Genomic DNA, 24657 nt, shown 5'->3' with positions numbered 1-24657 from the left:
CGACTGTTATTTCTGAAAAGGACATGGTCTTGCAGACACTTAACCAATCATTTGTTGAGGTTGTGAGATCCCTTTCTGTTGGCCTTCTGACTTGGATTTCCGTGCAGCACCATTACACCTTAAAGGAAACGGAAGGGCAAACCAGCACGTGACTGTGGTCGGCACCGAGTTCTCATTATTTGAGGAGCTGGCGACACTTCACAGAGGTTCTGGATAACAGTTTGTAAACTCGGCACTGGCCTTTGCTAAGCTCTTTTGCCTTATTTGTACCAAAGAGGGGGGTGAGATAGCCTGGATTCCAGCCCCAGTGGATCTCTTGCTCTCGCCGGGTTCCCACTAGTGCGGTGAAACTCCCTAACGGGACCTTTCCCCAGGCCATTCCCCTCTTGCAAAGGAGGAAGTCCCCCTTACTGTCTCACCTAAATCAGTGAGGAAAGTGAAAAGGAAAAGCCATTACGCTGGGAAAGCTGTAAAACTGCATAAGGCTTCAGCCCATTTCCTATAGATAAAAGTTTGTCACACGAGAGGAACAGCTAGGGGTGGCTCCTCAGAATTCTGACGTCCTGTGGAGTGTCTACTCTTCTCAGAAGGGAAAGCTCTAGAACAGGATGGCTAAAAGTGACACAACACCTGAGGATAGAAACAGTGATCCCCTTCATGTCTGAAATTGGGATCACAGTGTCTTTACAGAGGCATCATTCTGCAAGAATAGGTAGGTTACTCAATAAAAGTGGCAGTGCCACAGAAGGCCGCTCACAGGCAACTAAAATTTCACCTCAATTAGTGTAGGACTCACATCCCAGTCATCAAAACAGACCAAGCAAGGCAGGGTACTGCGCTCCAACTAGCAGCTACCCCTGCTTCTCAAAACAGGCCTTTTTGTTTCTTGAGGTTTTGTTGCTTCCATAGAGGGAGGGCAGAGAAGGCAGTGGGCGTCATCCCCAAGGCCTTGGTGAAGTCCTCAGTGGACAGGTGCTCCTAGGAGAGGGAAAGCAGAGGACAAAGGTCACACTCTTCCCCAGGGTTTACTTGGATGAGTCTTACAGGTGTGGGATGGCCATCAAATGAAGAGCAAATACAGGCAACGTCAGGAGAACCAGGAAAGAAATGGGAGGAGGCAGGTGGCATTTTGAGGTCCAAGAGGCTTGATCCCTGAAATTGGAACATGTTCAAGATGAAGTAGACTGAGCTCCTTTTTTTTGACCCTAGCTCTGAAATACGAATTAGGACATTTAACCTAGCTTGGTTAGGGAATTAGCTAACTTGGAGGAACGTCTTCGTTTTCCTTGCTATAGAATGGGGGAAATTTTTTGAAGGCCGATATTTGCTTCTTGGTACTGCTTTTATGGGGGTGAAGGTAATATTACACATGAAGGGGCATATGTTTCTATAAGAAACAAAGGATCTTATGCCTCTGTCTCACTAAGCAGTGAGACAGTGAGGGGACTCCTCTCTGTGAGTCTGGCCCACGGAGGAAGCAGATGAGCCACAGAAGGGAATCTACCCAGGTCTGAGCTAGGAGACCAACTTGTCTCTACTGCGGGAGGCACAGCTCTTCGGGCGGGAGCCTCTAGCCCTTGAGGGCTTGCCCTCCTGGACCCTACCCTGTTCAGGCTCAAGTTTGCCTGGCAGCCGCCCCAGCCCAATAGACAGAGTGAGCAACAGTCTGACTTAAATGAATAGCCTTGGCACTTGCCAAAACATCTAGCTGGGTTTTTTTGTGTGTGTGTTTTTTTTAAATTTTTTAAATGTTTTTATTTCTGAGAGAAAGACAGACAATGTGAGCAGGGAAGGGTCAGAGAGAGAGGGAGACACAGAATCTAAAGCAGACTCCACCCTCTGAGCTGGCGGCCAGCACAGAGCCCCACGCGGGGCTCAAACCCACGAACCGTGAGACCATGACCTGAGCCGAAGCTGGACGCTTAGCCGACTGAGGCGCCCCAACACCTGGCTGTTTTGAGTGGAAGACAAAACATTTGGATGATGTACCCTGACCTCTTCAGTCCTATGAAGGGTCTAGAAGGTTAGATAGCATAATTCTACCTTTTTACTCTCGGCATGGAGATCATGACTGGGAGACACCTTTCTAGGCCTGGGGTATGTATCTTTCTCCATAAGATGAGGAGGTTGCCTGAAATGACCGTTGCTCCCAGTTCACACAATGTAATAGTGATACTGCTTAAGGCAAGCTAAGTACCATCCAGGCACGCTCACGTGAGAACCCCAGATTGAAGCTGCTATGAAACAGCATCTCCAACCTTCATCTCTGCTCCCCAGGCACCAAGAGTGGAAGGGTGGTGAGAGCGGGGTTTTTGTTTTTGTTTTTCCATCTTAGCCCCCCACCCCCACCCCGCCACCCCAGGAGAGTGTTGTTTCCACTCCTGCAGGGAGCCCTTAATGGAACAGCTTGGAAAACCTCCACCGATGGACCTCAGGTGGGTCTGATGCCTCAGTTCTCCAGCCTGTCTAGGTTTGTCTCCCGCCTCTGGGCATTCTCTCCTCAAGGCTCCTGAGAGCCCTGCCCACTCCCCCAGGCAGGGAGGAAGAGAGTAGAGGTGGACACTTTGGGCCTCAGTGGATGGGGAAGAGCCGCGCACCTGAAACCGGTTTGCAGCAAACGCCACTCCAGGGCCCTCACCACCGTGGCTCCAGGCGCCCTCTCTGGCCCCAGTCAGGCTGGCTCGGCAGCTTGGCCCGGACTTCTGGACTCTGACCCCAAGCCTGGAGAGCAGCAGCTGCCCATCCCAGTGGACTTGCATCTTTCTACTAGTCCTGTTCTTGGACTCTGTGGTCCTGCCAGCTGATTACTGGCCTCACCCATACCCACATCCGCCTCTCTCCGGTTTACTCATTTGTGCTTAAACACTCGGATTCTCCTCTTGCTACTGCCTGCAGCCAGACCCACCTCCCCGCTGTTCATTGTCTCTGGCTCCCCTTCTGAGCTTGGCGCAGCCGGAGAGGCCTCAAGACCTCTCCTACTCTCCCCACTTGACAATGAACCTATATCTCTCCCACAAGAATGTGTGTTAGTCCCATGATTTAAAAAGCAACAGACAACTGATTTTTTAAAAAGGACCTTAGATTTTGTGGACTGTGCCTACCATGGTAGGGTTGTCTTGATGCTCTTTGTCCCATTCAAAATCTGCAATCCATCCAGCTTCCCATCAATCACCTGGTTCAATAACACTGGCTGCCTCTCCTTTTAGAAATACTTTGTGCCACATGATGTTACGAGGGTAACAGCAGGGCTCCGAAGACCTGGTTCTTGCTCTGACTTGGCTGCTAAGTAGCTATGCCAGTCACATAAGGCAGGTCACTTCCCCGCACTTCAGTTTTCTCAGGTGTAGAGCAGGCAGTGAAAATAGGAGGTTACATTTACAGAGCACTTTCTATGTACCAGGTGCTGGGCAAATAATATTCGTAGTATCACTATTACAGAAAATATATTAGGATCCTCCCACTCTTACAGCGAGGACACGGATGGGGGGCAGATCTGGGAGAGAATGCATGAACACAGTCTCCAAGGTGAGAGGCCGGATGACAAATGCTCTGGGAACAATATACTTAAACATCTATCGGGCCCAAATCCCTAACAGACTTCTTGGAGAAGTTAGGCATCTCTTTTCTGTAGACCCTTCAATTCATTTGTTAAGCCTTCTTTGTGGCTTATTATGCCCAGAGAACATTTTCTCTCAATAACCCCATCAAGCTAGATTTGCTGTCTCTTTTTAGATCTTCCTATGGAGGGAATGAATGTCAAATGTATTTTTAACAAGCTCTTCTTGCTGTACTCTCTCCCTACAGGTGACCCGCGCCAGCCTGCAGCTGAAGCCACCAGAGGCACCGAGCACTGGTGAGTCTCTCCCTGGGGCTCCTCTGAATTGCCTGCCCACCAAACACGCATCAGCTTGCAAGTCTTCCGGGTGCGGGTACCACCCAACTCATGCTTGTCCCCTCTAAGCTCAGTCTGACCCAGTGTTTTTTTATCTTGGAAAATGACACAATCTCCCCCTGCCCCTCACATACTTCATCCAGTAATTACCTAGTGTCCTTGACTTTCCCTCCCAAATATTTCTCTAAACCACTTCCTTCCCTCTACTTCCCCAGCCACCACCTATTGTAGACTTGCCCCCAATACTCAGCCTGCCCCGGGCTGCTGCTTCTGCACCTTCCATTCTTCACTTTTCTTTTTTAAAGATTTTAATTTTTTTTAATATTTATTTTTGAGAGAGAGCGCAGACGCATGGGCACATGAGTAGGGGAGGGACAGAGAGGAGGACAGAGGATCTGAAGCTGGCTCTGCACTGACAGCAGAGGGCCTGATGCGGGGCTCGAACTCACGAATCATGAGATCATGACCTGAACCGAAGTCGTACCCTTAACCTACTGAGCCACCCAGGTGGCTCATAAAAATCATAAAGATTTTATATTTAAGTAATCTCTCCATTTAACATGGGGCTCACATTTACAACCCTGAGATCAAGAGTCACATGCTCTACCAACTGAGCCAGCCAGGTTCCCATATAGTGATCTTTCTTTTTCTAATTTTTTTTAGAATAAATAAATAAATAAGAGAGAGAAAATTCCAAGCAGGCTCCACGCTAACATAGTGCAGAGCCTGATACAGGGCTCAAATTCACAAACTATGAGATCATGACCTGAGCCGAAGTCAAGAGTCAGATGTATGCTTAACTGAGCCACCCAGGCGCCCCTCTAGTGATCTTTTAAAAAGCACAAACGTGGGGAGCTTGGGTGGCTCAGTCGGTTAGGCGTCCAGCTTCGGCTCAGGTCATGATCTCACGGTTTGTGGGTTCGAGCCCCACATCGGGCTCTGTGCTGGCCGCTAGCTCAGAGCCTGGAGCCTGCTTCAGGTTCTGTGTCTCCCTATCTCTCTGACCCTCCCCTGCTCATGCTGTCTCCCTCTCTCTCTCTCTGAAATAAAAAGATAAAAAACATTAAAAAAAAAGAAAAAGCACAAACGTAACTGCTACTCCCCTGCTTTAGCCATCTTGATTCCTGTCCATTTTTTAAAAAGACACCACATTCCCAGGGTGCCTGTCAGCGCAGAGCCCGCTTCAGATCCTCTGCCCCCCTCTCTCTGCTCCTCCCCTACTTGCCCCCTCCTAGAAATAAATATTAAGAAAAAAAGACACCACATTCCCTAAGGTGACCTAGCAGGCACTGCTCGGTTGGGCCCCCAGCCCCCTGGCCTGCCGCTCCCCAGTTCCGCACACCACAGCCACTCTGGCCACCTTGCAGTTTCACTCCCACGCTGTGCTTATTCCCTGCCTCTGGGTTTCGTGTATGCTGTTCCCTTCTCCAGGGATAATCCATTTTTGCCTGAATAATCCCTGTCCACCTTGCAGAAGGAACTCTTCTCTGACTAAATCAGGTTTCCTTTTGGAATACTTTTCACGGCACCTGTACTTCACCTGTGCGGCACCTATCATCACTGAAATTAAGTAACAGCATAATCAGGGTCCTTTCAGCCCTCTCTCCCCACTGAGATGTCACCTCACATGAAGGCAGAGACCAGATCTAGTTTTGTTCTCTGGGATCCCCCCAGCTCCTAGTCACCTGCAGGGCACAATCTGGGGCTCAATTAGTGTCCTCGGGCAATCAGCAAGCCATGTCTCTTCACCCTCCTCTTCCAGTCTGACCTACCTCCTTCCTAGTGGGGTCCACACCCTCAGGGAGCTCCTCCACAGACTTGTTCACCAGCTGCTCCAGGGGGAAGATGGGTAGAGGCCCAACAGTGAGGCTGGTGTTAGCATTGAACACATCCGGTTTAAAGTTTGTGATCTCCTAGGGAAGAAAAGGAAAGAAGGAAAGGAAGAAAAGGAAACCACTGGTTAATTCTGCTGGTTTGGGGCTACCTCTCAGGCTGCTTATCTCTCTGGAGTCAACCTTGCTTCTAGGGCACCTCCTTCCCAAAGTCTTCCATGACCCCCCAACCCATACACACTCCTCATAAGAACACACCATTTGATTGGACCCATGAGCTAAAAGTTGGTTGATTGTGTCCAACCAAAGCCAATTGGTCCAAGATGGTTATTTTGTTCTTTGACTTAGGAACTTCTCCATGGCTTCTCACAGATGTTTGAGGTCTACCTTGGACATTTATGATCCTCCATCTCTTAATGGGTTTGTGAAATTGCCATCAGTAAATTCATTTAGCCTTGACCTATCTATGCCTTACAGCACACACACCGTCAGTCCACCAAGATGAGTTTATTGAGAGTCAGGAGGCACTCATCCTGCGGGTGGGGCCGAGGAGCCAGGTGCATTATCTGATTACCCCAGCTGCTTGTGAAATTGCTCTCATGTTCTAGACACATTTTTGCAGAGTCGGCTTGGTCTCTGCACCACTGCAAGCCTGGGAACTTCTCGAAGGAAAGGTTTCGCTTTCAGATTTCCTTATCCCAAGCGGACTGGCTAAGTGCGTTTCTGTTATGTAACTCAGAGACTGAACTTTGTATCTGGAGAAGGCTATCCCAGGGTGACCACAGCAGAGAAACCATTCTTTCTCAAAGTGTAGTTCGTGGACGAACTGCATCAAATCACCTGGGCTCTTCATTTAGAAAAGGCATATTCCTGGGTCTCAACCCAATTCCACAAGCCGGAATTTGGGGGAATGAGTGGGACTTTGGGATCTGCATTTTAATCAGCTGCCCCCACCCCCCACTCCCAGCTCCCATCCCAGACTCATGTATGATCAGGTGCGGGGACCCTTCACTAGGAAATGGAAGAGGGAAAAAAAAAAAAACAGCTGGAGGCCTTGACGTTAAACGGCAAGAACTTCCACAAGGAGTGTGGGGCAGGGGTAGGGGGTGCATGGGGGAAAGGAAAGCCCAGGCTGCTGGTAGCCTCTCTGGAGCCTTCTCAGCTCCCACAGGGCTGACCATCGTCGGCCGGCCACCTGCCCCATACTCACATCACTAATCTGGCTCCAGTCCCTGGAGTTTCCGAGCTCCTCCTTCAGGTCCTCATAGGATTTGGTGTTCTGCACATAAAGTAAATAACAGGTTAGACCTGGTTCTCAGCAGAGAAGATGGAAGAACTTTTTCCTTCAGTTGAAAGAAGGCTGGTCTAAGGCTTGGGGGGTGGGAAGGGGAAGAGGGGGCTCAGCTAAGGGCTGGAGGAGGGGACCCTGAAAAAGGAGGCTGGATGGCGAGGATGGGCACCCAAAGGGCTGATGGTCAGAAGAGGCCCCGCTCAGCCCCACGTGGGGATGGAGGCCACACTCAGCCACATGCAGCCTTGGAAACCTGCCTACAACTTGTAGGCTCTGGGGAACATGGGGGCCCTGGAGAGCCGCAGGGCTCCTCCCAGAGCCTGGACCCAGGCGGGGCGTCCCTGCTGCTGAAGGGCAAAGGGAGTTAGAAGTGACCTTGGTTCTATGAGAACCCCGTCTCCAGATCCCCAGGGCCTGGCAGCAAGCATGCGTATCCTGACTGTAGTTATGCTGAATGAAGGAGTGAACGCACGCGTGAGTCTGAGAGAAGCCAGCTCAGGCCAGAGGGAGGGGAGGCCGCCAGAGGTGTGGGACACTGATAATAAATTTTAGAAGTTTAGGCATCTACCCCCGCTCAGGCATAAGGTTCCTCTTAAGAGTGTATCAGACACCACATACTCCCCCTCAGGCTCCCCTCAGGAATCTGGCTAAAGGTAACTAATAGACCACAAAACATATGACCCACAAGGAATGATATGGCCACAGAGCACCCCTCACACAATGGAATCGGGCCGGTCAGGACTGGACAACACAGCACCTGGAGTTCTCCAGCCAGTAAGAGTAGGACCCGAGAAGGAACAAGGGGGAAGGGAGGTGGGGAGTGACCAGAACCTTATAAAACAAGGACTCTCATCTGTAGTCAGGGCATTCACTTTTGAATATCCCCTCTCTGTAAAGAGAGCTTTCCTACTATTCTTCCTTTCTGATCTTATGCTCTAAAAAACTTTTGGCTGCTGCTCATAAAAAAAGAAAAAAGTTCTGGCATCTAGATTTGCAGCCTTGAGGTCTGTTTAATCTATCCTCAAGACTAAAGTCAGCCCATCAGCCACTGAACGAATGCTTTCAAAAAACATGTATTTGGGGAAATGTATTTGAGGAAATGTATTTGAGGAAATTAATCTAAGTTCTGGTTCCCTAAACTCATCTGTTTTGCCACTTTAGCAGACACTCTCCGCCTTAGCCTTCCTCCTTCCTCCTTCCTGCAGAAAACCTTCCATTCTGAGGACCTACCCTCTGCTTCTATGTGCGGCCAGTTCAGGAAAATCCTGTGAAGTCTGACTCCCTATCCCTCACGTAAGGTCCGTATGCGTGACCCATTTTGCTTAGAATTCGGTGCTGGGAAGATATTTGTCCGTCCTTGAGAACTGACATGTTTCATTTCACCTGGCTTAAGGATCCACCAACACCATCCCAGAGAAGTTTCTGTGATGATGGAAATGTCCTTTTTCTGTGCTGTCCAATAGGAAAGGCACCAGCCATTTGGGGCTATGAAGCACTTAGCTTGTGGCTACTGAGCAACCGAATCTTTAATTTTGTGTAACTGCCATTAATTTAAGTTTAAACAGCCAGTACGGCTCTTACCAATAATGTCCAACAGCTTTGAGCTACACCTGATCCATAAGGCACTGAACTGATCCTGGATTTTTGATAGCCTTTCTTCCCTCTCCATCACCAGGGGGCTTAGTGGTTTTATGCAGCCTTGCCTTTTATTCTAGGCCCCCTCAGACCCCTTTACAAATATATCCCTAGTCATCTATCGCAATGAACAGAGAAGCCCGAGAGTCTGCCCTGCCCTGTGGGGTACCGTGAGCGGCCCTCAGGAGGAGGATGTGCCAGGCTGTAAGGATCAGGGTGGTCTGGCCACTTACACTCCACTTGAAGGGATCCCAAGCCAGGAACCAGCCTGTGAAGGTAGGGGGCTCGTATCCCTGCTTCACCACAATGATGGGGGTCTCAGGGTCACGGCCGCTGGGGTGGGTCTTGAGGTATTCCTGCACCGTGACGGCTGCGGCTTTCTTCTCGTCCTCCCTGGCATGCTTCCCGATCCAGAAGAAGACCTGTGGAGAATCCGTAGCTCAGGAGAGTCAGAGTTCTGTCCTCCCTGGCCCACAGGGCTCCTCCTCGGTTCACCCAGGCTCCGATGACCCAACGGTGGAGCTGAGTGACCTAGGGCAGGCCCCATCTGGCCTTGACTTTGCATCTGGGAAATGAAGAGGTTGGACAGATGTCCTGTGCAGGTATGTTCTGCCAAGGTGTGACTCCCAGCCTCCCCAGAGCCATAGACATGCTTTTGCCCCATGAAAAAAAAAATTGGACTTTGGGAAAATACATTCTGCCCTGCAGCCCCATTGGGCACATTCCTCTCTACCTGCCCCCTTCTTCCTTAGGCTCTTGTTGTGGATACTGCTACTCCCAGGAAGGATGAATGAAGGAGCCTGTCCATTAAGCCACTATTTCTTGGCTCCGGAGGTTGAGATGGTGGGAAGGGAGGTCCCCAGGCCTCCATCCTACCTGGTCCCAGACATCTAGCAGGAACACATCATCCTCTTCCAAGTCATCCTGATTGAAGTCAGGGACTTCTGTGGCCAGGAAACGCCCACTCTGGTTGGAACATTCAAAGAGCCGGGGGGTGATGGCCAGGGTTTCCTCCTGCAGTCTGCGGGGTGGAGAGAAAAGTGTATTGGCAAGAAGAAGGTAGGGGCAAAGAAGAGAGGACACAGAACCCTGACGTGGAAAACCTGACTTCTAGGATCATATTCTTTTTTCTGCTCACACAAAAAGCCCCCTCCTCCCAAGAGTCTAAGAGTGCTCCAAGGGAGAAATCCCCGCTGCCTTTCTAGGACACCCATTCCCGAGGCTCTTCTGTGGGCCCCCTGGGAAATTCTTTCTGCCATCCTTCCTCCGTGCCCTCCTACCACTACTGCAGTACATGACCTTTTGCTTCTGAACCGGGGAATAGTGGATCATGGGTGTTCTTCAGAAAAACCATTTAAAAGAGTGTTCACAGCTGGGGCTTCTCAGCATCCAGGTCCTGTGTCAGCGCTAAAGGGCAGGGCGCTGGCATCTTCTTCCCAAAGGGCAAGGCCTGCCCCTCTCTTTGAGTTGCTTTCTATGGCCGTGAACTCCCTTTGCCAAGAAGACACCCCCACCAGGCCTGAAGCACACCCACACAGACACTCCTGTGCTCAAGAGGCTCTGAGGGCATGGGCTGCCCTTTACTCATCTTGCAGCCTTGGGGACCCGGTACACAGAGTCCTCGATTCATGCTTGCTGCGGGCTCTGGGCCATGGGATGGAGATGCTGGGAGGCCCACCAGCCTCAGAAGGTGAGCGGGAGGCAGAGGGACCCCGTAGCTACCTCTTGGAGTTGGCATAGGGAGCCTTTCCACCCAGGGCCATCCAGAAGTTGTCCGGCTCCTGCCCTTCGACCACCACTTGCTTGTCCGTCCGGGAGATGATGTTAGCAACCATCTTGGCCATCTCCCGCTCGTCCCCGCTACAGCCCTGGGGAAAGGGGGTCAGCTGTGTTGGGGGAGACGATCTCTAGTGCCACGTCTACCCCCACCCTTCCACCACCTTCACCGGCACAGAGATCCAGCGTCCGAGAGGGCTCTCCTGCCTGGACCAGGGCCCCATGAGCACCCGTCCTCTGTCTGACACTCCAAAGAATGGCAGAGGGGACAGGAGTCTACACAGTCCTTACAGGGCAGGAGAAGGAATCCAGGAGTCTGAGATAAATGGAGAGGCAGCGACAGGAACAGAGATGGTGAGAGAGAGCTCAGACACAAAGACAGACCAACACTGAGACAGACAGGGGTGGCCAGAGAGAAAGAGAATGAGAGAGACTGACCCAGTCACAAAGGCAGAAAATGTGAGGGTGGCCAGACCCAGAGCTGCAGAGAAGGGAGACTGGCTAGGAAATTAACAAGAAGGACCTACTCGGCCCGAGGCTCTCTGAGGCCAGGGGACCCCTAAGACCCACTTGAAGGGGGGAAGCCACCGGGCCCTGCACGCACCTTCCCACACCACAGGTAGCAGCAGGACTGGGTCTTAAGGATGAAGACGTCATTGGAGTTGAGGGAGCTGGCCCGGGCTGGGACCTCAAAGGCCTTGGTGTTGTTTGCGCTACTTCCCTGGACCTGGAACAGCCGTGTGGAGGGCACAGGCTCCGAGTTGTTGGCTCTCGAGGTGCCTCCCTGCAGGGTGTGGGGAGACGGCAGAGAGAGAAAGAGGTGGGAGCAACTTAGTACAGACGATGGAAGATTCAAGAAGGGCCCAGAAAACAGAGCGGAAGAGAGGCTGGGGGCAGTGGTGGGGTCTGCCCATCCCCAGGTCCTCTGATTCACCATCACCAGAGTAACCTTTCCAAAACGTTGCTTTGGTCATGGCACTCCCCTGCTCAGAAATCCTCAGTGGCTCCCCACTGCTTATAGACTAGACCCAGCTCCTCAGCCTAGCCTTTGAAGGCCCCACATGATGCAGGTGCCAACTACCCTTCCAGACCCACTCTGCTCTCTCCAAACCCTCCCATTGGGCTCGGCCAGGCTTCTCACCGTCCCATGGGTCCCCTCCTCTGGACCTTTGTCTTTGCTGTGCCTCCTGTACTACATGACCTCAGTTTACCTCTGCTGAGCCCTTCCGCTCTGACCCTGATGTCAAGACCTCCAACCCCCCTTTCTACCATGAACTCCCTGCCTATCCCAGATTACTATATTCACACTCTCCTGTGAACTCAACTTGTGTTTCTGGCATTTTAGCACACAGCACCTCGGGCTGTGAGTTCACTGCTCTCCCTACAGGACCGTAAACAGCAATGCACGGCCTTCTCCAGCCTTGACCCTTAGCAGAGGGCCGCAGACTTCATAGGTGCTCAACAAACAGGTGATCACTTAAATGAATGCGGGAGGTATCTATTCCGTTACGTTGGAACGCACCAGTGCAGTTTGGACAGGCTCATCATTTGGACAAATCTAGCCACAAGAACTTCCTTTCTCATGTAGAGGATCCAGAAAGATGGGGTGAGCAGAGAAATGGCACTTGCACATGTTGCGTACTCATTCCGTGTTCTTAAAGTGCTAGCTGGTTGTTTCTATCGCCAGCACCACATAGCTGATGGGGCCTCAGACAGTCCTCCCCCATGAAGATTGCCCTTCGCCTCCAGTCCCACGCCCCCAGGTCCCCTCCCACATCTGACGCCCACCCCACCGCAAATGCGGGGACTGTCTCGGGCCGGCAATCACACCTGGTAGACCACCATCTGTCCCTTGAAGATGGCCATGAGGTGCAGTGGCTCCTTGCCCATCGGGACCCGGATCTGGACCAGTTCATTGTTGTACTTCTGGTCCAGGATGACGGCTTGATAGGCAGAGGCTGCTATTTCATCCTGGCTGGCCTGGCTACCCTGGGGACGAGCACGACGGAGGAGTGGGGTGAAGTCAGCTCCAGTTCTGATCCCGTCCCCTGCTGTGGCCACACCTCCATCCCTGAGTCTCACCTGGCCCCAAACCCAACTGTCCCCCCAACCAAATCCCACCCTGGACACAGCCCTAACCCAATCTGACCCAGACTGTTTGATCCCAGCCCCATGCCTTATCCTTTCCCAGAAACACCCCCGCCACCCCTAGCTCCTCTGCAACCCCGGCCTTAACCCCAGACCTCCTCTTCTTCTTCCTGGGGGAAACATGGCTACCATACCACTACCCCCAGTACCCAAGCGTCTCCCTGCTCGCTCACATCTGGACACAGAAGCCCAGATGAAGGGAATGTGCGAGAAGCCATGGAAATTAGGAGGCTCTGAGAACTCAGAGGAGAAAGGGTTGTACATGGGGGTACTCCGTGCCAGTGGGATCTCACAGCCAAAGCAGTCCCAGGATGGAAACAGGGTGAGCCTCCCCATCACTAGAAGTATTCAGCTCAAGGGTGATGGCCACTTGGTAGGGGCAGAGCAGAGTGGGAGCCGAGCTGGCTGTGCTCTGGGCAGGGAGGGGTGAGGCCTGACCTGCCAGATGTAGAGCAGGTAGTGCGGCTTCTCCCCGACAAGGTAGGTGTAGAGCAGCAGGTAGCAGTCACCCCCGTAGAAGTGGCCTATCCACTTGGAATCCACCGGCACCAGCTCCAGGTTCTCAATGCGCCATACCTGGGGCCAGTGCCAGGTTGGTGTGAGGTCCAGCACAGGCTCCGCCGGCCACCCCCCCACCCAACACCCACTTTCCACCCTCACCATACCTGCACCTCCCCACTGCCATCGTCTACCATCTTCTTCTGGGCAGCAACCTGAGGCTGGACGTGCATGGACATGGCATCGAACTTCACCTGCTCTACTTTGGCTGGAGGGAGGGGGGATCACAACATCGGCTGTCACAAACTGAGGTCCCCAGGTCTTCCCAACAGCCCTGATAGCTATAATTCTTAGATCCATTTAACAGATGAGGAAACCAAGACGAGAGAGGTCACAGAGCTAGAGAGTGGCAGTTACAATGTGAAACCCTGTCTCCCACCCCTAAGACTCTGGCTTCTCCAGGGGCTCCCAGAGGAGCCCGGAGAGGGGCAACCCTTTTTCCTCCTGCAGGTGCCTGGCACTGAGCTTGCCTTCGGCAACTATTGTCTGGTGAGAGACTGAAGCCGTCCGGTTTCCAGGGAGACTTAGCCCCATTCCAAAGGAAAGACAGGTGCTTCTCAGCTCCCTTTTTGTGACAGCTCCAAGTTTACCCATGTGCCCTTGCGTCCCCACCCTATTCGGGAGCCCAGAGCCGGGGCAAAAGTGCGCATGGCAGAGGCGCGTCTGAGAAGGACAGGAGGCAGGCGCGGATGCTCTCCGAGCCCCACTCCAGCTCCCAGCCCCACCCTGCCCCGGGCCAGCACTCACCCACGGCGCCCAAGTTGTGGATTTTGCCCAGGCCCGAAGTCTGATTAGGCAGTGTCCACTTCTGGAAGAGCTGCTGAAAGACAGCGGACTCGGCGCCATCGTTCTGCACCTCCACCTGTGTGTTCGGCGGGTACTGCTTCGCTTTGATAAAGTTCTGGAAGAGAGAGCAGAGGCTGGGTGTGTGTCCCTCTCCGAACCCCCAGAGCCCCCACGTGCAAAGCCTGGCTCTAACCCCAACCAGACCCAACCACAAGCCTACCCTTGGTCCCAAGCCTAACTAGAACCCAACCCCCAGTTCCAATGTTGACCCCAAAGCTAAGGCCTGCTCTGGCCTCAACCCCAAAACCAAATGAGACCTCAAACTTGACCCTACCTCAGTTCTGCCCCCAATCCCTAGCTGCTATCTCCAACCTTGAACCCAATTCCCATTCTAATGCTGACCCCAAGCCATCTAGCGTTATTGACTCCAGCCCCAGTAATGACCTCAAACTCTCACTTAGCCCCAACCCCCTGCTGACCCAATCCCCTCTTGTAGAAAGGTCAGCCTCCATTTCTCCCTCCTTTTCTGAACTGAGCTTGAGGTGGGAGGTCACATCCTGAGGAGGCCCCCAGGTTGCCTGTTGGTGGGCCCCTGGTGCCTTGTTGCGACCCCCCCAAGAAGGCTCCAGAGCAGAGCCTCAGCACTCGAGCTGGGCTGGGCCCAGAACTTTGAAGAGCTCTGCCTGGTGGGACACCCAGTCTCATCCCCCTTCTCTCTCCCTGCTGTATCTACTTCTCTCCCCTTCCCCCCGCCGACCCATGCTCACCAGTGCCTGATTCATGGCCCCCGTCTTCTCCTGGGCGTTGGAATTCTTCCCCTTCCACACGTAGATCTTCAGGCCCCCCTGGTCCAGGATGTAACAGTCCTACAGGTGGGAGAGAAAGACCCAGGGGAGAGCCTGAGGGTAGGGACGGGGCACAAAACTGGCTCCTTCCCACAGGCCAGCCCAGGCCCCTGGCACTTCACCTGCTTGGGGGAGAGTGGACTGGGTGCAGGGGGACAGGAGGTGCGGCTAGGGGTCTCCAGACTCTCTTACCTCATGACTGAGCAGGTTTTGGGTGAGTGGCCTCGTGGCGATTTCTTTAACCACCAGCTTTCCCTCTGAGTCAGACACGCTGTGGGACAAAGGGCACAGCAAAGATGAGCGAGGGATCCCACAGCCATCACCCAGGTGCCCTGCCCCCGGGGAGCTCCCATGCCCACAAAGAGCCCAGCTGGACACTCACTGGTACAACTTGAGGGCGGCCTTGAGTGCCGGCTCCACCACCTTGTCAGGCACCGCGGCCTTCAGCTCCTTCCGCTGGCCCAGCACGTGGTTCATGATCTCCATCAGCTTCGGGGTCGCCTTCTCGTTCTCGCCGTCCACCACGCCCACGTAAGTGCGCCCACCTCGCTCCCGGTCTCGGATCTCCTTGGCCAGGGTCATGCCCTGCAGGGAGGCCCCGGTGACCCATGAAGGCTGGCATCTGCCACCTCAAACCATGCGGGGAAAGCCCAAGCCACCCTGCGGCGGCCCCAAGAGGCGCCTGCCCTGCCCTTACCCTTGTGAGTGGGGCGACCAGGCTTTTAAGGTGCGTGTGAGGAAACCAAGTGAACCCCATTGGGAAAGCAAGTTTCTCGGTGGCAGGACAGTGTTTGGGGTGCGCTTGAAATTTGTGATTTATTTCCCAGTTTTGGACAAGAGCTGAGCCCTGGCTATCATAGTGCTCAGTCTTTTTGGCCCCAAGCGAACTTGCACGTGCACTCACACACACGTGTGTGCACATGGGCTCACACACCTCACACACACGCACACACACCCAGGGTGGACAGCCCACATGTGCTCACACAGAGACACACACATGCAGCACCCTTCCTCGTGCGCCCACACGTGCATGCACACTCACACACACCCTGGTCCCCCTCCTCAGCCCAGTGGCCACGTACCTCTGGGTACCAGCATTTCAGCCCCAGCCCCAGGGCCTCTGCAGACTGAGGCCATATTTCTGTCTCCAGCCCAGCTCTCTGCTGTCATCTCATGTCATCCACGATAGTCCCATTTTAAGATGCCCCAAACTGAACTCGAGTTCCTCCCCGCATCTGTTGCTCCTGGTTTTTCTCACTTCAGGCAACGGGACTCCATCCACTCCATGGTGGCTCAGGCCCAACGCCCCTCTCTCCTCAGCCCCATCACCCACATGTGATGTATGTGGCTCCTCACTTCCTGTCCGAGGGGCCAGGGCGCCCCCTCCCAGCCCCCCCAGGGGGCCACAGGGCTCCCTGCATCCCGATCTACCTTCCAACACCCTATCCAGGCTGGTCGGCCAAGACCTGGAGGCGCGGGGCTGGTTGGGGGGACAGAAGTCTGGTGAGTTTGATTGGTAGGAGGGGTGTGCAGGGGCAGGTGAGGGCAGGGTGGGGTTGGGAAGCAGGGCGGGGGGCGCACGGGCAGGGCTTACCCTTAGTCTCTCCATGCGGTTACTCTCCGGCCCATTCCACTGGATGATAAGCTTCCCCAGGTCCAGGAGAAAAACATCCCCACGGTTGAAACTCTTCCATGACATCTCCACCTGGTGTGCCAGAGGGGAGGAGCGGCCTCCACTCAGGTACGTTCTGCAGTCCATCATGTCTTCCCCACCTCCTGCCTGCCCTCACCCCTCCCGGGCCTCTGCCCGCCACCCCAGGGCCCTGGCCGATGCCCACCTCTCCGGCCACCACGTTCCTCTTGCCCTTGACATGCAGCAGCCGCTGGACCTGGTAGGAGTTGGTCTCCACGTGCTTCATGCCAGAAGCCACACCTCCCTTCCGGATCCTGTGAAGAGAAGGAGCTGACCCAAGGGAGTGGTCTGGGAGGGGTGACAGAGCCTGGGTGTCCCCTGCCACCGGGGCCACCTGAGGGCTGTGGCTGGGATGAGGGTGAGGTGCGTGAGGAATCTCAGGAGCCCACTCCAAGACCACTCTCAGGGTCATGCAAGTGTGATATCAGTCTTTTGCCAACATGTGCACGGGCTTCCTCAGCCTCCTTACAGTTTTCACCCTAGATGCCTCATTTACTGCCTCCTAATCCCTGCCCTGTTGATAGGCCCACTAAGAAGGGTGCACGGTAATGTGCAAATGTGGAAGGATGGGGTCCCCGAGGACGGGAACCACAGTGGAAGGGAAGAGGAGAGATGCTGTGGACCGAATTGTGTCCCGTGCCAAACTCGTGTATGGAAGCCTTAACTCCAGTGTGGTAGTATTTGGAGATGGTGCCTTTGAGAGGTAATAGATTTTGATACAGTTTTTTTTTAATGTTTATTTTTGAAAGAGAGAGAGAGAGGAAGTGGGGGAGGGGCAGAAAGAGAGGGAGACACAGAATCCGAAGCAGGCTCCAGGCTCTGAGCTGTCAGCACAGAGCCCCACGCGGGGCTTGAATCCACAAACCATGAGATCATGACCTGAGCCGAAGTCAGAGGCCAAACCAACTGAGCCCCCCAGGCGCCCCATGATACAGTTTAGATGAGGTCCTGAGGGTGGGGCCCCCATGATAAGGTTAGTGTCCTCATAGGAAGAGACATCAGAGAGCTTGCTCACTTTCTTCACCATGCGAGGACATAGTGAGAAGGTGGCCGTCTGCAAGCCAGGAAGTGGACTCTCACCAGCAACCAAATCAGCTGGCACCTTGATCTTGGACTTCCCAACCTCCAGAACTGTGAGAAAATTAATTTTTGTTGTTTAAGCTACTCATTCTACAGTATTTTGTTAGGGCAGCCCAAGCACACTAAGTCAGGAGAGGTGCCAGCTCAAATACCCAAAGGGGTGGACTGTTGCCAGAAGTGTGGGAAGAAGAAGAAGAAGACAAAAGGGAGGGGTGGGGGACTATGGCTAACCGGAGAGCTTCTGGCCTATCCTACTGGTCAGTAGCAACATGGCTCTTGACTGTGTGTTTCCATGGGAAAAGCCCAGAGGGCCAGAGCTTCAGACTTTTCAAGAAAAGCTAGATATCTGGGGTTTTAGCGGGAAAGTCCTGCTTTAGAGGATGGAGGAGCAGTTATTTGCCCGTTGGCCAAATGGAAGACTTGACCGTGATGCCCTGGAAGGCCTTCTTTGGCACTGAGCTCTTCAGAACATTCAGACAGGGGTCGATTTACAAAACTCCATGGTGCACCATTGCAGAACGGCCCCTGGGGCCGCCAAAGACACTCAGAGGGATGAAGACCAAGGACACGGCAGCAGCAGAAATGGGGGTGGGGAAGTGGAAAGAACAAAAATCACCAAAACCCCATCGGGGATCCCCCTCACAGCCCCCTGCCAGCCTCAGGCTCCCCCGGCCAGCTCAGGCCCCACTCCCCGCCAGCAGTGCACCCCTCCATACACGAGGCCCTGCTTGAAGTAGCCTCGGAAAGCCTCACTCTCGTTGCCCTGGAGCTCGCGGTGCTGGACGGCCCGGCCCTTCAGGTAGTCGTCCATCTGTGTGGTGTAGATGGCAGCCGCCCCTTGCTCGTCCTGGGATGAGGCCAGGCCAATCCAGTAGTGGATGTCATAGGACAGACTGCTGCCCGTCTTGTGGATCTAGGGAGAGAGGAGGGGCGGTGTGCCTGAGGCCCTGGGCTCCCATAGCCCTCTCCCTGCCTCCCTGCTTTGCATGGTCTGGTAATGGCCCCAGCTCTGCCCCAGACTCTCTGAGGCCTGAGACAAGTGGCTTTCCCTCTGGGTCTTGGTCACCTCATCTTGGAAATAAGTGGGCTGCACCTAGCAGCATTTTCCAAAGTGATGTGCACGGACCATCACAGGCCTAAGAGGTGCTTAGGTGGTGTACAAATGTACATAGGACATGATTGTGTAAAAATTGTATAGCTGCTTTCTGCTTGTGATGTGAGACACTGCTTTCCATTTATGGTAATGATGCAGAGCTATGTTTTTAATCAATAGATTTAAATTTTAAAAGTGATTCCATGTAGGGAAAGACCCAAAGGCAGTAACAGTATGGGATGTGGCAAAAACCAAGGAGGCGATATGAAGGGGACTATGCATCTTGCTGGCTCAGAGCGTCCCCGAGACTGTACATTCAAAGATGTTCACCTCAGGTGGGGGAGCTCGGTGACCAAGAGCCTCATATCTCTGACCTTGCAGAACTACGAAAGGCTGGGCACCTGGGCACGCTCAGTGAATACTGTCTAGGGGTAAAGCCCAGCCAGCCCTCCTGACTGCCCCCAGCCTCAGCTTTCCCCCCTGATGCCACAGTGGGCTTTGCTGTCTGCTCGGCCCCTGGGGCACCCATCCCTACTCACAGCCAGGACTATGTAGCAGTCACCATCGAAGAAGTTGCCGAAGGTGTTGGGAGGAACAGGAACCATCTTCATGGCCTAAGGGGAGGAAGGAGCTCGGAAGGGCTGCCCTGGACTACATCAGAGGGCGGGATTTGAGGACAGAGGCTCCCTCCTTCCCTCCCTCCATCCCAGCCTGCAGAGCCTGCCCACACACCCCCACTCACCTCTATCCTCCATATCTGCACCCCAGGGGTGGTGACGTTGAGGGAGCCTTTGACTTGGGTGCTCAGTGTGGTCATGGCGAGGAACCTAGGGGAGGGAGACGTGGGAACAAAGATTGAGGAGCTGGGAGCTCCCTGGGTTGCAGGAGCTGCCCTTCCAGCCCAGCCCTGGAGAGCTCCCAACACCACCAGGAGGCCCAGGGACTTGGGAAAGGGAGGGGCTGGCACTCCACCCTGGGCTCTGATTGGCCAAGGGCCCAGCCGCCAGTCTTCCCATCCAACTCTGATCTTGTCACTCTGTTGCTCAAACCCCCTACCCTCCCTATTACCTACTGAATAAAGCCCTCACTCTTCAGCTTTCCATTTAAGGCCCTTGTTTTTTAGCCCCAAACAATTTTCTTTTTGAAAATTTTTTTTATCAAAGCCATGCTGACTGGAAAAAAAAAATCATACAGACTCAAAAAAGAAAAAAAAAGAAAGAAAGAAAGAAAAAAAAAGAAAAGAAAGAAAGAAAAGGAAAGAAAAGCTGGGTGAGTGCCTGGATGGCTCAGTCAGCTGAGCGTCCAATTCTTGATTTCAGCTTAGGTCATGACTCCAGAGTTTTGGGATCAATCCCCATGTTGGGCTCCACACTCAGCATAGAGCCTGCTTAACATTCTCTCTCTCTCTCTCTCTCTCTCTCTCTCTCTCTGGCCTCTCTCCCGCTTGTGCTCTCTCTCCAAAATAAAAAAATTTTTTAATTAGAAAAAATTTTAATGTTTATTTCTCTTTTTGAGATGGAGAACACGAGCTGGGGAGGTGCAGAAAGAGAGGGAGGCAGAGGACCCAAGCAGGCTCTGAGTTGACAGCAGAGAGCCTGATGTGGGGCTCAAACTCATGCACGGTGAAATCATGACCTGAGCTGAACCTGAGCTTAACTGACTGAGCCACCCACGTGCCCCCAAGTTTTAAAAAAATGTTTAAAAAGGAAAGCAAAGAATGAGGGTATGTACCCAAAGAAAAGACAAGTGTTCGAACAAAAACTAGAACTTGAAATTCATAGCAGCTCTACTCATAATAACCAAAAGTACAAACAGCCCAAACGTCCATCAACAAAAGGCAGATATAGATATATAGATATAGATATAGATATAGATCCTCACAATGGAATATTATTCAGCCATAAAAAGGAATGAAGGGCGAACACACATTGCAGCACAAATTCCCCTTGAATACGTTATGTGTGGTGAAAGGAACCACACACAGAAGGCCATGAATTGATGATCCATTTTCAAGAACCATCCAGAACCTGCCAATCCGTACACATAGCAAGTGGGGCAGTGGTCGTTGGGCTGCAGGGATGGGTCAGGGGAGACACCTACTAGTGGGTATAGAGTTTCCATCTGGATGATGAAAGAATTCTGGAACTAGACCGTGCTGATGGCTGGACAACGTTGTGGACACACGGGATACCACTGAATTGTATAAAGTGGTCAAAATGGTAAATCCTATGTGTATTTTGCCCAGTAGAAAAAGTATGTGCAGTGGCTTTGTGTTCCTTTGTAGCTCTCCCCCAAACACCCCTCAGTCACCATTCTGGTGGCCCCCAAGATACAGACCCCACAAAGGCAGGGACTGTGTTTGTTGGCTCAATACTGAATCCCCAGCATCTAAAACCATTTGGGCACTTTGCTGAGTAGATGGATGAATGGATGGGTGGGTGGATGAATGAACTCTCCAGTGTGAACCAGCCTCCAGCCACTGAGCTGAAAGAAACCTCCCCTCGCCAAGCTTCTTTTATGGCTCTTTCCGTTTTCACCTGTAGCTCCGTTCTCCACTCCAGCTGCTCATCAGAATCACCTAGGGAGCTTTCTAATGATACCAACGTTTTGCTACAGCTCAGATCTATCCCGAGGGATTCTGATTTAATTAGGCTGGGTGGGGCCCAGGCACTGAGTATTTTATTTTCTGACTTTTGGGAGCACAGCATGGGTGCTTTTAAAACTTCCAGAGATTCTGATATGAGCGAGGGCAGAGACAGACTTGTCCCCCGTGATTCTCATCCCTGGTTTCCTGCCTCTCCCTATCAGGCTGGAGGCCACCCCCACTCCCCTCTGAGCCTTCCACCCAGCCTGGCACAGAGCTGCCCTCCCAGAAGGCTTCTTGAACTGATGAACAATGAATGAAAGGTCGTGTGGCTCGGGGGTCAGGCCTCACACACTGTCAACCTGAAACCTCGCTATCTAATCTCTTGTGGCACCTTGACTCTGAATCACCTCTTGGAACAATGACCTGTTTTACTTTACTGCTGGGAAACTCCCTCTTCTGACTCCTGAGGGGTGACCTCTCTTCCTGGCATTCTGGAGTTTGAGGTAAGGTCTCCCCGCCCAGCCTCTGATTAGCGGCCCCTCCAGCAGATCAGGGCCACATCTGGTCACTTTTGGTGTGCCTTCAGGAGCCCCTTGTGCCTGGGCCCTCTCTGATGCCCTGTCAGCCATGGCCCCTTCACGAGGTATTTCTCAACCCACAGAGACCCCAGGGCTCCCGGGACACCTGGGTCAGTAGGACCAGTCTGGGTACAAAGGAGAAATATGTTTTCTGTGTTATTTCATTTGCCACCTTGGTCTGCATCTTCCTTTCTCCGAGACAGACTCTTTGACACCCACTAGCTGTATGAACATAAGCCCTGTTTCTTCATCTATGAAATGGGGGGCGGTCACCTAGATGATCTCTAGGGACATGCTCTGAGTTTTAGGAGTGAGCAGCAAGAGGAATGGAGGGCAGACAGTAGAAGACACTTCCTGCCCATCAGATGAGTGGCCATTTGGGTGAGCAGGGACTTGTAAAGGCCAGCATGCTCCTTCCCGTAGCTTTGGAACCTCTAGCCTGGACTGGGAAGGTGGGAGTCTCCACTGGGCCAGGGGTGGGGGAAGGGGATCCTGAGAAGGGTGGCCCTGAGAGGTGAGCTCATAGTGCGAGGGTCTCCCACAGACCCTTCCCTGCTGCTGCTCCTATCCATGCTGGTCAGAGCAGACACCTCTGCCTGCCCCTCCCCCCCCACCCCTAGAGGGTTCTTCCCAGAGAAGCTGTCTCTCTGGACCTGATGAGAGGGATATGGGTTCCTCACTCCGACCGACACTCACAGCATGGCCCCAGGGTTGGATATGTGCTGCCTTCTCCCTCAACTTGAGTTTGCTGGCTGCCCCCCTCACTCCTGACCGCCAGTAGTCTCCGTCCCCAAATTGAGGAAGGGCACCATTACTCCCAGACCCCAGAGTCAGCTATGTGTGCGACACCCTGGACCCCCACCTCTCCTGCCCCTCTGTCCACCGGAACCTCTCTCCAGTCTGCGCCCTGCCACACCCCCTCCTTCTCTCTGTTCACAGCTGCCTTCTAGTGATGCCAACTGCTGGCTTGCTCTGTCCCCAGCCAGCTTCCCGCTCCCCACCATGTCCTTCCTCCCGTGCTTCCCTTTACCAATGGCCTCCCCACCTGTCTTCACATGGCTAACACCTACATGATCCTCTGGACTCAGTTTAGGTCTCATTTCCTCCAGGAGACCCTCCAGAATCCTCAGGCTAGACGAGGCCCCCTCCTCGAGGGCACCAAGGCATCCCAGACCTGTGTCTCTCTTGGCGCCCTGACCACATGGCGATGAAAGGATCTGTTTGTGAGTCTCAGGTCTCCGAGGCTGAGGACCTAGACAGTTTGTCTGCGTAGCCCCCATAGTAGGTGCTCAAGAATATTCACAAAGCTTAAAGACGGAACTGTGGGACGGAAGGGGGGGACCCTGTTGGAGTCCTCGTGGGAGGTGGGGCTCCTGCTCCATCCAGGTCCCACCTTTCAATTCTTAACTGCTGCCACGTTGTCCTGCGGGGTGCTGTCACCCCAGCTCTCAGTCCCCAGTCGTGCGGGTCTGAGCTGGACAGGGGTATGGCAGGTCCTGAAGCCCAGGACACCCTCCTGCTTCCCCAGGCCCATGAGAGCAGGGAGAGAGGACACACCCAGCATCCCAGCCTGGGACTCTGTCCCTCGCAGCCCTGAGAATGCCTTTGCAGGCTTTCTGGGAAGGGGTGGGCAGTGTGTCCCGGGACCCTGGTCTGGACTTGGCTCCCGCCTCTTTTCCCCCCATTTCAGCTGAATGGGGCCACGGTGACTAGTAAAGCCAGAGGACCAGACCTGGGGACAGAGGTGCATGCTAGGGTGGCTGGGGAGCATGGACTGGGGCCAAAAAGGGCCCTGCCTCACCAGCCCCCTGTCTGTCACTCCCTTTGCCCATTCAATTCCTGATGGCTGTGGCTCACACCCTAGGATCCAGCAGCCCTGAGGCCCCAGAAGTGTCAGGGGGAATGACAGCACAAAGAAGGAAACCATTTCACATGAGGAACAAATGTGCAGGGGCGCCTGGGTGGCTTAGTCGGTTAAGCGTCCGACTTTCGCTTAGGTCATGATCTCGCGGTTCGTGGGTTTGAGCCCCGCGTCGGGCAGTCTGTGCTGACTGCCAACTCAGAGCCTGGAGCCTATTTCAGAGTCTGTGTCTCCCTCTCTCTCTGACCCTCCCCTGCTCACACACTCTCTCTCTCTCTCCTAGAAACAAATAAAAATATTTAAAAAAAAAAAAAAAACAAATGTGCGAAGAGATGGGGTGAGGTGAGGGAAGGGGGAGGCAGAGTGAGGTGAGGGTGACCAGCCAGTCCCAGCTTGTCCGGGAGTATCCAAGTTTTCAATCTAAGAGCCCGGTGTTTCCAGAACCTCCCCATTCAGGGCAGTCCGGGATGGTTGACGCCTGAAGTCAGGTGGGAGCCAGCGGCAGGTGCGAGTCTGAAAGAGCAGCAGCCTGGAGTGGAGCCTGTACAGTTCTTTCCTTGGAGGCTCGGGCAGCCACACTGGGCTCCCTGCTCTTTCCAGAAGCTCCAGAGTGCCAAGCCTCTCTCCCACAGCCGCTCCAAGGTGCTACAGGAAGCCCCAGGCTGCCGGCAAGAAGCAGGCGCCCTCGTCCCGTTCTCTCCCACACCTACCGTCCCGTCCGTCCGTCCAAGTTGTGTCCGTCCCGGCGTGGCCGGCAGGGTTGCCTTACCTGTCTGGGGAAGCAGCTGCCACCTGGGAGGTCTCAGGGAGTTGTGGCAAGCTGGCTGCAGGAGAGCGACCTTTGTCCCCACCGCCGCCCCCCCCTCCTGTAGGAACTGCCTTCACCATATAAGGGAAGATAGGGCCCCAGAGACTGGGCGAGAATGGGTGAGGGGGTGGGGAGGCAGGTCCCCGCCAGGTCCCTGGGAGCCAGCGGAGCCCAGCGACAGCCTGACAGCAGGA

The 24657-nt window shown here is 53.7% G+C and overlaps 1 protein-coding gene across 1 annotated transcript; it reads right to left on the bottom strand.

Moving 5' to 3' along the window:
• Positions 1–8: 8 nt before the first annotated feature.
• On the bottom strand, positions 9–24460 carry VIL1 (villin 1). The gene is made up of 20 exons (XM_077748536.1): positions 24425–24460; positions 19372–19456; positions 19169–19243; positions 18253–18449; positions 16602–16710; positions 16358–16468; positions 15146–15348; positions 14956–15034; positions 14686–14784; positions 13880–14033; positions 13240–13340; positions 13013–13150; positions 12257–12415; positions 11031–11210; positions 10373–10518; positions 9527–9671; positions 8884–9072; positions 6935–7003; positions 5665–5805; positions 9–978 (listed from the first exon to the last, which is right to left on the bottom strand). The coding sequence occupies exons 2-20, from the start codon at positions 19444–19446 to the stop codon at positions 865–867; spliced, it is 2484 nt and encodes an 827-aa protein (XP_077604662.1). The 5' UTR covers positions 19447–19456; positions 24425–24460; the 3' UTR covers positions 9–864.
• Positions 24461–24657: the final 197 nt, after the last annotated feature.

This window comes from Crocuta crocuta, unplaced genomic scaffold (genome assembly GCF_008692635.1).
Source record: "Crocuta crocuta isolate KB4526 unplaced genomic scaffold, BGI_CrCroc_1.0 scaffold229, whole genome shotgun sequence".
NCBI classification, from domain to species: Eukaryota; Metazoa; Chordata; class Mammalia; order Carnivora; family Hyaenidae; genus Crocuta; species Crocuta crocuta.
The sequence above is the reverse complement of the archived record's forward strand: the minus strand, read 5'-3'. Positions and strand labels throughout refer to the sequence as shown.

Excerpts from the sequence above, each read along its gene's own strand:
- VIL1 (XM_077748536.1), bottom strand. The coding sequence starts at position 19,446 with ATGACCACACTGAGCACCCAAGTCAAAGGCTCCCTCAACGTCACCACC. Across the intron at positions 13,151-13,239 it reads ATGGCAGTGGGGAGGTGCAG|GTATGGCGCATTGAGAACCT; the intron begins GTATGGTGAGGG and ends CACTGGCCCCAG. Across the intron at positions 10,519-11,030 it reads GCTACCTGTGGTGTGGGAAG|GGCTGTAGCGGGGACGAGCG; the intron begins GTGCGTGCAGGG and ends CCCTTTCCCCAG.